The sequence below is a fragment of the Ostrinia furnacalis genome, unplaced genomic scaffold (genome assembly GCF_004193835.3).
Source record: "Ostrinia furnacalis isolate ACB-3 unplaced genomic scaffold, ASM419383v2 OfSCF2340, whole genome shotgun sequence".
NCBI classification, from domain to species: Eukaryota; Metazoa; Arthropoda; class Insecta; order Lepidoptera; family Crambidae; genus Ostrinia; species Ostrinia furnacalis.
This window is the reverse complement of record NW_021132579.1, coordinates 238,316-253,429: the sequence shown is the minus strand read 5'-3', so window position 1 is coordinate 253,429 and position 15,114 is coordinate 238,316. Positions and strand designations below refer to the sequence as shown.

At 34.8% G+C, this 15,114-nt stretch overlaps 1 protein-coding gene and 1 long non-coding RNA gene across 2 annotated transcripts; one reads left to right on the top strand and one right to left on the bottom strand.

The window, feature by feature from the left end:
- Window positions 1-774: 774 nt before the first annotated feature.
- Window positions 775-4,034, top strand: LOC114355079 (putative gustatory receptor 28a; the record flags this gene model as incomplete). Its single annotated transcript, XM_028307741.1, has 4 exons — window positions 775-1,788; window positions 1,984-2,052; window positions 3,061-3,150; window positions 3,724-4,034. Coding segments are annotated over 4 exons (1,233 nt in total), but the record flags the coding sequence as incomplete, so codon positions are not given.
- Window positions 4,035-11,303: 7,269 nt separating this feature from the next.
- LOC114355091 (uncharacterized) lies at window positions 11,304-13,197 on the bottom strand. The gene is made up of 2 exons (XR_003656085.1): window positions 13,008-13,197; window positions 11,304-11,482 (listed from the first exon to the last, which is right to left on the bottom strand). It is a non-coding gene; the product is annotated as an uncharacterized LOC114355091 (long non-coding RNA).
- Window positions 13,198-15,114: the final 1,917 nt, after the last annotated feature.

The window sequence follows — 15,114 nt, the reverse complement described above, 5'->3', positions numbered from 1 at the left end:
TGATAGAATTATACTTTAATTAATTTCGAGATAATACAAATCCAATAGACGCTAAAAATATAAAACTATCAGTTACCGCAATATTCATGCCGACGTTACCGCGCGTTTTACTTTAATCAATTTGTGCCATACAACGATTTATGAATTTGCTGCTCTTTAAATTTTAGTTATTTTTAAGTTATTAATAGACAGAAATGGTCACGACCAAACTATGAATCAATTATTAAATAATCATTCTTATATCCATGCTCTCTTTTCCTAGCATACTTAGGTCGCAAAGCACAATTTGTTTTGTGTGTACATTTATTGACTATTTATCCAAATGTAAAGCATGCACCTACGTTATATTATGTAATACTGCAAATTATTCAATACTACTATACAGTAGTATACCGAAGTGCTTGTAATTCCAGATCGTGTAAAGTTGTATAGTGCTTATAAATAAATATAAAATTATTTCATCAACATCAAAGTCCTTTTGTATATAATATGGCTATTTTTCTTTGTTATTCATGACAATATAATGCATATGATGTTCATAATGTAGGATATCATTGTAAATGTGGATGTTCAGGAGAAATAAAACTAATTATCCGGTGGATAACTGCGAATACCACAATTTTGTTTCATTTATTTAAATGACACCTTTATGACGGTTTTAAATAAATTGTAGACCCTTTAGTCGGAGTTGTAACTTGACGGGACTTCTGTGTGGACTTCTAACAAAAGTAGGCATTTGAAATGGGTTTGATAAAAAAAATCGAGATGTATATAAAAAATACTAAGTATTTTCATAAATTTAACAACAATTTGCTGGAAGCCGTTCATTCCACAATTTTAATAAAAAAAATATTTGGGGCATCTATTTACGAATTTGAAACGAAGAACGGAAGAACTGAATTAAGATTCACATTATTAGGGTTCGGGTTCTTTATGTTCTGGTATTTAATATTCTACTACAGCGCCTACATCACTTTCCGTGAAGACCAGAGTATCCTAAGAACGTTATATGACACGAAGCTGAAACAGTACGGAGATCACTACGAAAGAGTTTCAACAATTATATTTGCTGTTTATGTAATGTGGAAACTGCCTTTCAGTTTAAATAGATCTCCTAAGTTTGTTCAACAGATCGCACATATCGACAAAGCAATATCTAGCTTAGGAGAAGTAGTAGATTATAGAGACGATGCTTTTGCAGCTTATTACTCGGCAATTTTTCAAATGGCAGTATTTTTTGCTCGCACTTTATGTATATGGGTGACGATAGGTGATTTCGACATGGAGGTCCCTTACGAAAGCATATATCAAATGGTTTTCGCCGATTCGACAGCTCTTGTTATATCTGGTCAGTTTTGTTATTTTACAACAGTTCTGAAAAGAAGATACACTATAACAAACAGAGTTTTGGATGAAATCAGGATGCAGAAGTCTTGGGAGTACATTCTGTTTGTGAGAGACAAGCCAATGAAAACTGAGAGGTCTCTTGTGTTGCAAGATAAGTACCTTTGCCAGAAAATTCAAACGTGTGCAAAGATATACAGTATGCTGTACAAAGCAATACAACAATTTAACGGCATTTTCGGGTTAATCATATTGGTGATATTGTATGTCGGTAACGTTAATGTGGTTCTCTACTTATTCTATTTTATGGAAGCGACCGCTTCTGGTCTTTTCCACGATTTGCAGAGATACATGTACTTTCTGGTGGGTGTATTCTGGCGCTCTGCCTATGCGGTCGGGATAGGATTCATTATTGTATATTACACTCAAAAAACAGTTCAAGAGGTGAGTACATAATATATTGTGTTATACAGATTTTCCTAAGCAATAACTGTGATAGGAAATAATTAAATTTTATGTCGGTACATCACATACTATCAAAGTTTGAGCTAACTATGTAAACCTAGGTTTCTACAAGAAAAAATACAATAGGAATATTGTTAACTTAAAAAAGGTAACATTTATTTTCTTTTTTTACAGGCTGCTGAGGCCACTTACATAACACATGAAATAGTTAACAGCAATCTGAGTCCTACAATAACAAAAGAGGTGAGTAAGGTTCTTTGGTTAAAAGCAATATTTAAATAATACTCGAGTAAAACCGGTGTCTTTTAAACTGAGTCCACCTGTAACATCAAAATGGGACCCAAACTAGACCAAGCTTGAAACATGAAAATTGCACCAAATACTATAATGGTGTGCGTCAGAATGGACGGGCACTACCCATATTTTACATCGAAACAAATATTGAAAGTTGCTTCCCAGTTGCTACTATACTTAGGTACGAGCAAAAGTATGGAATCACCCCTTTGTGTTCCAAGCGATCTTACGAACTGAATGACTATGTATTGTACGTATCTATGGTTATATGGTATCAATTTTAAGTTTATAATATCTCCTTTAAAATGGTACCATTTTTATTGATATTTTATTAGTCATTTAGTTCTTATGATCGCTCGGAATAAATAGGGTGATTCCATATTTTTGATCGCGAGTGTAGTTGCTACTAATCGTTAGATAGTTGCTACCCTCGATTTAAAGAAATCACACACCATCTATGAGAAAATTTCAATCTAGATCTAGAATAAGAATTCGACCAGCAGCTGGGAGAATTCCTATTTTTGGTTTTCACTCTAGCAAGTCATCTAAAAAGGCTCGAGTTTAAATAAAGTCAACCTGCACATTGCTGTAATCAAAACCAATAGAGGTAAACTGCTTAAAGTAAACTGCTTAAAGAGGTAAACCCAGAGTAAAGCTGCTGAAGCTGAACTGGTGACAAAGTAATTAAACACCACAGTAAGTAGTTGTTTTGTATTGCCGTTCATATTATCTTACTATTTAAACCAAGCAACTACACTGTGAAACTCAAAAGTTCAGTCAAGTAGGTATACGTAGGTACAGTCAGCGTCAAAAAGATCGTGACACCCAAAGTGGTCTAAAAGTTGATAACACAACCTTATTTTAATTGTAACAAAGACGTGTTGTGAACTTATTGGCTTCTTTGGGTGTCACGAACTATTTGGCGCTGACTGTAGGTTTTATTCTGTTATCTTCTAGGCAATGCAGTTATCGCTGCAAATGCTGCATCAAGTGCCCATCTTCACAGTTCGCGGGCTTTTCAAATTGGACTACGAGCTGATGCATCATGTAGGTTCTAACAATTTATTTTTAACTAGCGGCCGCCCGCGACTTCGTACGCGTGGATCCCGTTTTACCCCCTTAGGGGTAAAGTTTCGTAAAATCCTTTCTTAGCGGATGCCTACGTCATAACATCTACCTGCATGCCAAACAGCCCGATCCGTTCAGTGGTTTGGGCTGTGCGTTGATAGATCACGATGTCAGTCAGTCAGTTACCTTTGAGTTATATTTGTAGATAAGTAAGTAGGTAGTCTTAATATTTAGAGGTACAGACCTCTAGAACATTAAGCTAAATATTGGAGTCACTATGTACCATCGGTAACAGTGTTACTATCCATTGCCTGTCATGTCGTCTCGTTCTATCGCAAAGAATCACCATTTGATGAGAGAGAGAGCAAAAACGGAAATGGATAGTTAATTGATGTGCTATTGGCTGTAACCTACTTGATTTAAGTTACATTGCACATTTAAAACAATTTTAGGGATCCAGAATTGAAAAGGACAAAACCCGTCTCCTTGTTAGCATTAGCATTATGTATTTTAAAAGAAAAAAAGAAAATTTAATTCCTATTTTTTTTCCAGGGAATCCGCTCCGTAGTGACCTTTCTTGTGATACTATTGCAATTTGTAATGGACACATAATATAATCAGAATTACATTTTGCTACCGTATATGGCGCAGCTCTTTGGCGTGATGTCTTAATTTATACTTCCTCATGTCTGCTGGTGTCATTCTATTCACTGTTCTATATGTATCACAATATGTAAGCTACATAGCTAGCACTAAATTGTAACTAATAATAAAGTTTGTTTCACAAGTGTTATACATTGTTTTTGTCTTCTGTCTTTTTCACTCTAAACCACTAAACTGATTTAGTTGGTTACAGAGATAGTTTGAGAATTTTGAGATCCACCCATGGAAAGCATAGAATACCTATTTTTTGTCCCGGAAACGCGCGATTAAGTATTTTTGTGACAGATAGTAATATCGCTGTAATCTATAAAAACATGATAAGACCTAATGTCTACAGTCTAGACTATCCTTCAGTCGATTGCAAAATGCATGACCGTACGAATTTCGCAATCACCTACAAGCGACATTGAACGATGACGAATTAGATATAATTATTCCTTTCTACATTCGAATAAGTTATTTGTTGGCAACATACATCATGTTACGGATAAGGATTAAAATTCCTATATAAGTATTCTTTGTCCGAAATAAATGCTTATTAAATGCCTAATCTATGTAAGATATTAAACTTTCGCGTTCCATTTCAACTAAAATAGAGAATCACGGGTCTAATCTCAACGCTACATTTTTATATAATGATACCTAATCTAAATTCAGAATAAATTCCAGATTTTATGAATATTCCTACTAGAAAAGTTTTTCTAATTACCTACCTATAACAAAAGTTTAGATCTGAAAAATTCTCCCGTTGGATACCTATTAGTAGGTATGTCTCTCTCTTTTTCGGGGTAAATTTTCTACTGCTTCGAAAGAAAGTAGAGTTAAAAGGTTTTTTATTTCGTTTTTGATCTTATAACCCCCGTTTTTCTTTTACTAAGGAAATGAATGACATCTAGATATAAAATAAATAATAAATCTTTGGACAATTTCACACAGCGCCAGCTAGCCTCAAAGTAAGCAACTCAATGCTTGTGTTATGGGTGCTAGCTTAACGGATATACTACTTATATACTTTTTTTTTATTAAATACATACATATTATACATATTTACACCCAGACCCGTCACAGAAATTAAAATTCATCATTTCAATTTCTGCCCGGCCGGGAATCGAACCCGGGACCTCTCGGCATAGTAGTCCGTTCTGAACCACTACACCAAACGGCCGACAGATATATGGAAAGAAGGAAAACCCTACAAAATAGATTACAAAATTATACGTTTCATATTATTAAAAGCAACTTCTGGTCTTAACGTGGTGTTCAAGTCTTTATAATAGCCCCTAATTGCTGCTAGGTACGTAGGTTATGTAGGTATTGATAAGGATAAACTATGTGTTAAATGCACCAACGCAAAGTTCCTGTGTAATTGTCGAAGAAGGAACAAATTAACTAAACCAGAAGCGTACTTAAAATTATACGTTCGTAGAAGTCATGTAGTTGATTAATTGCTACTATATTTGTAAAGTTTAATTAAAGTTGAATAATTTATAGAGCATAGTTTAATAACAAGATGATAAATTAGTGCACTTGATTTAAACTGATTATTTCTAAACCATACAAGATATCAAAAAACTAGTTATTGATCCTGAAAGTGCTTCATGAGCTCTATCAATCGGTATCAGTATTAGGTTACAGAATAAACTGGGTCTATCTGAAAATTCAATGTTTCCAGCTTCCATACTAAATGTACAGTCCCTACTTAGGTTTATATACTGCAATATAGACATGGCAGTTACCTAACTTCCGAGGTTCGCGACAATGTCAAAAACATTGTTATAATAATACCTAGTGCATAATATTTTCGCTTACAAAATCTGTTTATTAACCTTGTTCATAATAACCACCTTCACAGCCTATTTGCCTGCAAATATTTTGTATATATGACAAATGTTTGTCATTGTTTACATTACGAGTACAAAGAACAGCTTAACAAGCTTTTATGCTTACCTACTTACTTAACGTAAGTTTTTGCTAACTTACTTATTTCGTTAATAACGATTAAACCAATAAATTGACTTAAAACCTTTTCACCCTTATGGAAAACTAACTTGTTGTAACTTATTATAATATTTAGCAGATATAAAACATAATTACTTAATGTAGTAGGTATAGGATAACGGGATACATAACAAACGGTTACATTCTGGAAACGAAATGTAAAGTCAATGAACATACTTATCCAGATAAACACTATATCTAATTATTTAGATATGTACGTATTCTGTAAAAGCAGTTGGACTGAACACGCGTATTGAGGTAGGTCGAAGTCGGTTCTTGCCTCGAGAAAAATAAATTATAAGTAGGGAAATGCTATTGAGTATGCTCTTATGATAATGATGATGGGCTAATTGTACAAACAAGTGACATTATTTTAAATAGGCACCATGTCTTTTATACAACAAGTGAGTGTTAATAAAAAATTACGATCTATTTACTGGTCTAGTTAACTATTGTGACGCGGGTGTGACGTGAAACAGCCATGCTCGATAGTTCATTGTGTCAGTAGTGAACTAAAGTAAATAGTGGCATTAAAGCAATTCTGAGCTATTAGCATCTAATTTCATTAGAAACCTATGCATAATAAGAAATACCTACCTAGTTCACAGAGAAAAATCTAAAAACAAGGCTGAGTTGTACCATCTTATTTTAATCACTAGCGGCCGCCCGCGACTTCGTACGCGTGAACCCGTTTTTCCCGCTAATTCCCGTTCCCGTGGGAATTTCGGGAATTCCTTTCTTAGTGCACCTCTACGGTACCTAAGCTACGTCCCTTCCAAATTTCAAGTGCCTACGTTTAGCCGTTTAGGCTGTGCGTTGATCTGTCAGTCAGTCAGTCAGTTTCGCCTTTTATATATTTAGATAACAATAACATTATCCGGTGCTTTCTGTGTGGAATTTGACAGATTTTTGACGTTTGGCAAAATTAAAGTAGGATGGTGCAACTCAGCATAAAATACTTATGTTATCTAAATGAAAAGATGTCACAACACCATTTATGAAGACAACAAAACGTTGAATGTTTACCACAAAGTTAACTATTACTAAAAAACTTTAATCACCTAAGCAATTTTATTTTTGTTACTATACTAATTACCATTTGTAAATTTTTCAATTTGTCATCTGTTTGTTTCCACATCATAATTGAAATTGGTTCCTAACGATGCTGTTTTTGTTCCATAGGGGGTAACAAATTAGCGTCAAGTCCTTGCCCAGCTATCAGATAGTCCGGGTTTCACGTTCTGCACTCGTTGACCCCAATTGTGATTCGCGTTGTTAAGGAAATGTACTGTAATTACATGTCATTATAATAGTAAATATGTCTCTGGTTGTTGTCTGTAATGATGATATGATAATTAAATAATGTGAGTAGGTACCTACTTACATACGAGCTTTAGTGCTTCAAAAGCATCAAAGCTATAATATGACCTAGTATAGGTATAATAGAAGAAACATTTCAGGAATTTTCAGAGACAAGTTTTAGTACAGGAGATAAAATATACACTCGTATCGTATTATCTCTCACTCATCAGTGCCAAGCAGCTCTAGGGTAGAGCGTCAGGAGTAGGATGGTATTGGAGTTTGACTCTATATCAGGGGTGGCCAACTTGATTAGACATAAGATCTACTGTTTACCAACGAAACCCGGGGCGATCTATCACTTACATAATATATTTCTTGAAATCTTAAATGAAACAGCATAATTATTATAATACACAATCATGTAGTATTTTTTGCCTTGCCACGATCGACTGGACTAATATTCGCGATCAGTTGGCCACCCCTGCTCTATATCTAGATGATCTTTTATGCAGAACAGTAGATGGTTAGATGGAGCTTGCTCTACTTACTTAACTATTAATTCGTTCGTTTCAGCCGAAAGACGTCCACTGCCGGACAAAGGCCGCATTGGAGGATTTCCACTTAACTATTACTTAGTTTTAAATACCGTCTTATTATCACTCTCTATTACCTCCAACACTACGCCACGTTTATGAAGAACTACCCACAGACTTTAAGGGTTAGATACCTTTGCTGTTCTCGAATCACATGTAATGATACAAAGGATTTGATTATTTTAACAGAAACATGATAATATGAACAAAACCGGAGTTAGGGTAATTGAGCCGGTTTTCCGTCCAGCTCCTGTTTTCGTCCATTTGACCGACTTGCCACAAACAAATACGGAAAATTTGAATACAAACCTAACTTTCCGTGCAAGTTTGCACTTGTTACAATCTATAATATCTAAGTAACAGTTCTGCCTGCATGAAAATGTAATTTGACAAGTAATAACTCCAAAAAAATCTACGGAAGTTGCTGCTGCACACAGGTAACTAAATGGAAAACGTCGTCAAGTTAGAAAAAAAACGTGCTGGTAGGGAACTTTCATGGTATGTTTAATTACTGTTTTAGCTACTTTACGTAATGTTTTTGGCACGTATGTCTAATTATTAGCATAATAAACACTATTTTAAGGGCTTATTAAAGTTTTTGTATAGAAATCTTAGATAATTAAGTGGACTAATACTGGCACAACAATTTTGCAAGATTTTGGTTTTCGTCCACGTGGACGGAAACCCTGACACCTAGATAATATTTTAAATAATCATTTTACTTCAATGGACCTACAAAATACAATGTTTTTTCTTCCAATATGATCTTTATTGCTATTACATTAAACATTTTAGTTTACGTCCACTTTTTAACAGTGATAAACCCATAAAAACCGTTAAAAAGATGTGGACGAAAACAAAAAACAGCTTTAAACGTTGTTGTGTTTTCGTCCATGACGTCATGAGCAAGCACTGGGGTGGACGAAAACCAAAATTAGCTATTCCTGTAGATTAGTTTTCGTCCATTTATCCTTCGACCTATTGCAATATTCGCCTAAATTTAGGTAAGAAACTTATTTAAATCTTTTTGATATCATTTGAAAGCTAACAAAATTACCTTTCAAATGATATACCACAATCCATAGTTACTGTATTGTAGAATTGGTTTTAAGTTAATAATTCAACTGCACCCCTTTTTCTACACAGTGGTCGAAAACTAGCGTACACTAAGACGAAAACTGATTTTTTTGGACGAAAACTAGTGAAATCGCCTCTTTTGCATAAAATATTTTTTATAAAAAAACCCGTGGCATTTACTTATTGTCATACTAGCTTTCCGCCCGCGGCTTCGCCCGCGTGGAATTTTGTCTGTCACAGAAAACCTTTATCGCGCGCGTCCCTGTTTCAAAAACCGGGATAAAAACTATCCTATGTTCTTTCCCGGGACTCAAACTATCTCTATGCCAAATTTCATCAAAATCGGTTGCGAGGTTTAAGCGGGAAAGCGTAACAGACAGACAGACAGACAGACAGACAGAGTTACTTTCGCATTTATAATATTAGTTGGGATAATATTAACGTAAAGTAGACTATATAAGGACTAAAATGACATATGATACATATGAGTAAGGGTATTTTAAGATATTCATTTCGCATCACAAAGTTGGCAACTCCGATAATTGGACGAAAACTAGCGCACTTACCCTACCAAGCCGGTATGATCAAAGGGTGACGGAACCATCGTCTCTGGCATAGATTGTTGTAAAAACTGATTTATGAGTGAACCGGTTATATTAATTTGATTACAGTAGCCTTTTAATAAAATTCATTATAAAATATTAGCTTACCTTGGGGGGCTTACGTCAAAATTCATGTTTTGTCGTCATGCGGCATTGAAGTAATATTAGTTATAACTCAATGTCATGCGGTGTCCTCACTCATGGTTCTGCTGAATCTTACTAGGTACGTATTTTCAATACTCATTACGTTTATGGCATTGATTTATTTTGCATATGTATGCAAATGGTCTAACTAATCGTAAAAATGTTTAAAAAGGTCAAATATTACCTAACTACATGACTATAATAATATCTTATCGTGGATTTTTCCTTTGAATTTTGATCATGGCTGAGTGTGAGTTTTTTTCAAACGCGCTCACTAGTGAACGCGTCAAAAATGACATTACATGTATGACGGATTGTACAGCGCCCCTAGCGGGAAACTTTCAAAGACTAAAATTTTCATACTTAGCCTCAGCCCACCGTACGGTACTCGATAGACTTAAACGCGCCTGTANACAACTGCAAGCAAGATTTGATTAATGATAATGACAACGCCACTCTTGTAGCAGAGTTTTGGGCTGACACTAAATAGGATTGTTGTCGACATTTAATTATTAATTTATTTATAGTCTTAGATTAATAAAGCTTTATTAATGTAAGTTATATACTTACGAGCAAAAGTATGGAATCACCCTCTTGTGTTTTGTTCCCAACGATCTGAAGAACTCAATGACTATCTATGCATCTATGGTATCAAGTTAAAGTTTGTAATGTAACCTTTAAACTGGTACCATTTTTAATTTAATCTTCATAGTCGTTTAGCTACAAAGATTACTCAAAACGAATGGGGTGATTCCATACTTTTGCTCGGGAGTGTAGTTAAGTTTTGTAATTTGTAGTTACTTAATAATGTGAGCCAAATAAATGTATTTTATTGTTTCATTCTTCTCTGTATACTAGAGATGAAACGGATATCCGGTAACTATCCGGTAGGCCGGATATCCGGCCTAAATTTACTATCCGGCCGGATACCGAATAGTAACTCACTATCCGGCCGGATACCGAATATTAAAAAAGTACGACTTTTTCCTATTAATAAAATGAAATACATTAATCTTTGAAGTAAATATCGATGAAATGGCTTATAATAATGACGGCTTTTATTTAAGGTCCAAAAAGTTACAAAAAGCCTTTCAAAAACCTAATTTCTTTTTCTGGGCTAATCACTCTAATGACGAATACATACCTAAATAGTAAACATCTGTTAATGTCGAAATATTGCCATATAAAAAAGGCTACCATTTTTTCACTGATAGTCTGGTGACATGATGCATGCAGTTCAGTCAGATTACGCAGCAAGTAAACTAATTTAATTTTCGCTATTCAGTCACACACTCGCTATAGCAACCGAAATCACCCGAATTGATCTGCCCCCAAGACTAGTGGCAAAATGTGACATTCTATTCGGAGGACTGATTCAATTTTCAAAAAGTGTTACTAGTCTAGTCTACTAATAGACCCACTGATCGCGTTCGAAGCACCTGTGCGGCGCTAAACTTGTCGGCGGATATCCGGCTATCCGGCCTAGCAGCTGGCCGGATATCCGGTATCCGGCCAAACAACTATCCGTTTCATCTCTAATGTATACTATCAAATCAGAAATTTTATTTGCTTAAAACATGGTGGTAGGTACAATGGAACAATATAAATTTTTAGATATGCATAATATAAAGGTACATATTAGTAGGATACTTACTTGGTCAGCAAGCAATGACCACAGATAGTACAAGCGTACTGTTTTGAACTATGTTCTGTATTATTTATACCGTCAAAACCTAAACAATCAGCTTTTTCGTTAACAACTTCCACTTCATAATATATAGGCTTATCTTCTTCAATTTCTCTCTTGACTTCAGCCACTTCTATACTGACTCCGTCTGAATCGCTTATTGCGTTTATATTTATAACGCGTGACTTAGTTAATGGTGTGAGTAAGAAAGCCTTGTCTATCGCTGCAATATGCTGCTCGGTTAACTGAAAAGATAGTAACATTTTAAACTTCATAATATTATGTAGGGTAAACCAGAGAGTGATTGGCCACTGGTAGTGATTGCCCGCTTTAAGAATAATATTGTCAGGTGCTGACTTTGAATCACTCTAGTTAGATTTGAATTTACTAAGTAGATGGCTCCGAGATCAATGTACAGTAGATTTAAAATTTACAATAGGAAACACTAAAAAAATACAGTTATGGCGGATTTTGTCAAGTAGGATGAAAATGTTACATTTTAAACTTAATAACATTATGTATTTTAAAAAAACATTTACATATTTTACAGGCTGGACTTTTGTAATGCCACTTGGAGGGGAGAGTAAGTCTTAATATTGTGGATAGATTTTTTTTCTCAAAGAAAATATTCCTTTATTTCTGAAAAGAAATAGAACTGCATTCAAAGATTTTCAAAAATTTGCTAGCCACGCCCAGGAATCAAACCAACTAAAATCTGTCAAGAAATTACATCTGTGGTGATCCGGCTCGAAGGACCAGGAAAATGTGGTGGACTGCAGTGGACTGTATGCGTTTATGTGTGTTCGAGAGCGCTGACCGGACGATGATGACTGCCGTTGAGAGCTTGCCCTTATTATATTAGGCGTAGTAGGTGCTACTTGCAGGAATAAAACCACTATTTCACTTGCTGAGAGTTCTCGCGTTTTTTATTCGCTTCCTTTTCTCAGTTCTTGCTTCTTCAGATCACTTGTTGCTTGGAGCACTTGTTCTCTGAACTGAGCATGCCAGCTGGAGCGGTCCATTCTGTATTTATGGGGAGCGGCTATCTCCATCCCGCTTTCACACGCTATTTCTATCCCTGTCTTCGAGAAATCCACAGTTTTTGCTAATTTTCTCCCACTGGCAGGTAGTTTTACAATGGTTTCTACAGATGAGTAATTATCTACATTATACAAAAAGTTTCATCTCAAAATTCCCAAAATTGAGGAAGTTATTGACAAAAAACCTCAAACGGCTCTCTTTACGGTATTGTCTCGCGCAACGGACCATCCGTGCAAGACAAGGACAAAACATATTGCTATCTCATGCTATAGAATGTTCGAAGTGAGAGGTCCGATATTTTTCCTTCTTGTTTCTTCTCGTTTCGCTACGGTATTGCCTTTTTGGCGAAAATTTCATGTTCATTTTCTTAATTACAAAACAGATTAATTAGCTAATTTGAACTATTCGACATGATGCTGCTAACATTAATCTTGATTCTTCTTGACGTCGCTAACAACATCCGATATTTTTATTACATCGATTGTTAGGGTTAAGTATAGGTAAGGATAAAATCTCTCTAACAAACTTGATAAATCAAATGAAAGGATCTTAAATTATTTTAATTATGTACAGAAAATTTTATGGTATGGTAGTGAATTTTCGAAATAATTTCGAAAATCTTTGAATGCAGTTGTTTTATAAATATAACTGGCGTCACATTTAGTTTTTTTTCATTGTGGAAGTTTCTTCACCCAGATGAACAAAGTGGAATTATTAAAATATACCTACCTGTATACCACTGCTACATAGTCGTTGAAGAACTCTGTCAGTTTTAACGGCACTTTCAATAAATTTGTGACACTTGCTCAATAAATGGTAGCAGACGTAACACACCACGTGCGGCCTTCCGTCTTTTGTTTTAAGCTGAAAATTAATCAAAGTCAAAAATATTTATTCAGTTTAGACCACAAGTGGCACTTATGAACGTCAAAATATTATTATAGAAAATAATAAAAAAAGAAAAGAGCCCTTATCACTTTACATGACGTCTCCTTATATTTTGGGCCCTACCAGCACTTCCAGACAAACATAATATTATGGCAAGTGCTGAGAATGTTTTAATTATTGCAGTTTATTTATTGTAATTACAAACATATAGGGCTAAAAGTGCTACAGACATAATCCTAGTATGTGTAGGTAATAGATGACTAATTTATTATACAAGGTCCTGTCATAGTATTGTTTGCTAAGTCATGTGAAGATAAGTGTTTGTTCTCTTTGAATCAGAAATAAATAATAAACAAATATCCTTGGACAATTTTTACACTGCATTTATGTAGTCCCAAACTAAGCAAAGCTTGTACTATGGGTAGATACCAGAAAAAGTATAATAAACTTACATAAACTATTTTTTTTAATACAAANCAAAGACTAAAATTTTCATACTTAGCCTCAGCCCACCGTACGGTACTCGATAGACTTAAACGCGCCTGTATCACGGTAATAATATCATACAGTATTGTAACTTCATATAAACGGACGAAACGCGAGCTTTCCTTCGAAATTCAAATCTCAGTATGCGCTCGACATGCAAAAGTCGGGGGTGTCGCGAATGTGCCACAGTAATAAACAATGACAATGTGTTGTTTTTAAACAGTAAGCGCTCTTTTTTTATAAAAATAATTACAAGTCACCTATTTATACAGGGTGTTAGGTAAATGGGTTTATAAGCCGACACTAGCACATGTTAACATATGCATAATATATGGTATGGTGAAGTCAGTGATATTATCATTTTTTTTTAATTTTCATACAAAATAAAATTTATAAAATCAAATTTTTATGAAAATTAAAATTATTAATGATGATATCAATTTTCTGATTTCACTATACCATTTATATGGACACGTTAACATGGGCTAGTGTCTGCTTATAAACCCATTTACCTAACATCCTGTTTAATGAATCAAGCATTTTGTACGCCTCAGTCGAGGTGCATTCATTTTACGTTTATTTGTTACTAAATCTTAACACAAATATATTTTTTAGTTAAATCTACTAATGACAAGACAACCATGCATTTTTATCTTATTTCATTCACAAAGTATTTTGTCAAAATAAAAATAAAAATTACAATCACAAAATACATTCACCAAACTAGATAGAAATTCTAAGTAGGCAGATGTAGTGATAGGGTCTGCAGGTGGGCAGCCCTATCGCATGTTGTCATAGCGTGACGTACCGCGCGGCTGTTGACATTTATTTCAAAAATATGGTCGAGATGGAATACTGTATAGATAGTATTACCGTGCCTGTATCCCTCGATTTCAGGTAATTGTATGTATAAAAAGGTTTTATAATCAATCTTTAGCAGTTTTACTTTTTATGGTTGTAATAATTCTCCTCGAGAATAAGGCTATCGTCGTTCGTCTTGGCAGAGCTTAAATTCCGCACTATACTCAGATTTTTGTGTTAACAGCTGTCCCCGTAGGGCTCTAGGCCGTGGCCCAGAGGCACTTCTATTTGCACTGGCAAATTGTCTTATGCCCGTTTTCACCATCAATCCCTAATTTTTAAGTGACCCCCATGGTAACATGTAACAGAAATTTTGTTTTCATAGGGTCACTTAAAAAATAGGGATTGATGGTGAAAACGGGCATTAGTATAATGATTAACAGTTGGCCACATGCGACATAATACGATCACATTATCTAATTCTTTCTGTTGTCGAGATATTTGCATCGGAACAGTTTACCCTCGGCACTTTCAGCCCCGATCTTCCGTACTTTACATATTGCATCATTGTTGTTGTTTTAAAATGTTGGATGTGTGTACAAAATAAAGGGAAACATTAATTTACTAAACTTTATTTTGTGTATTTTTTTTGTAAATATGT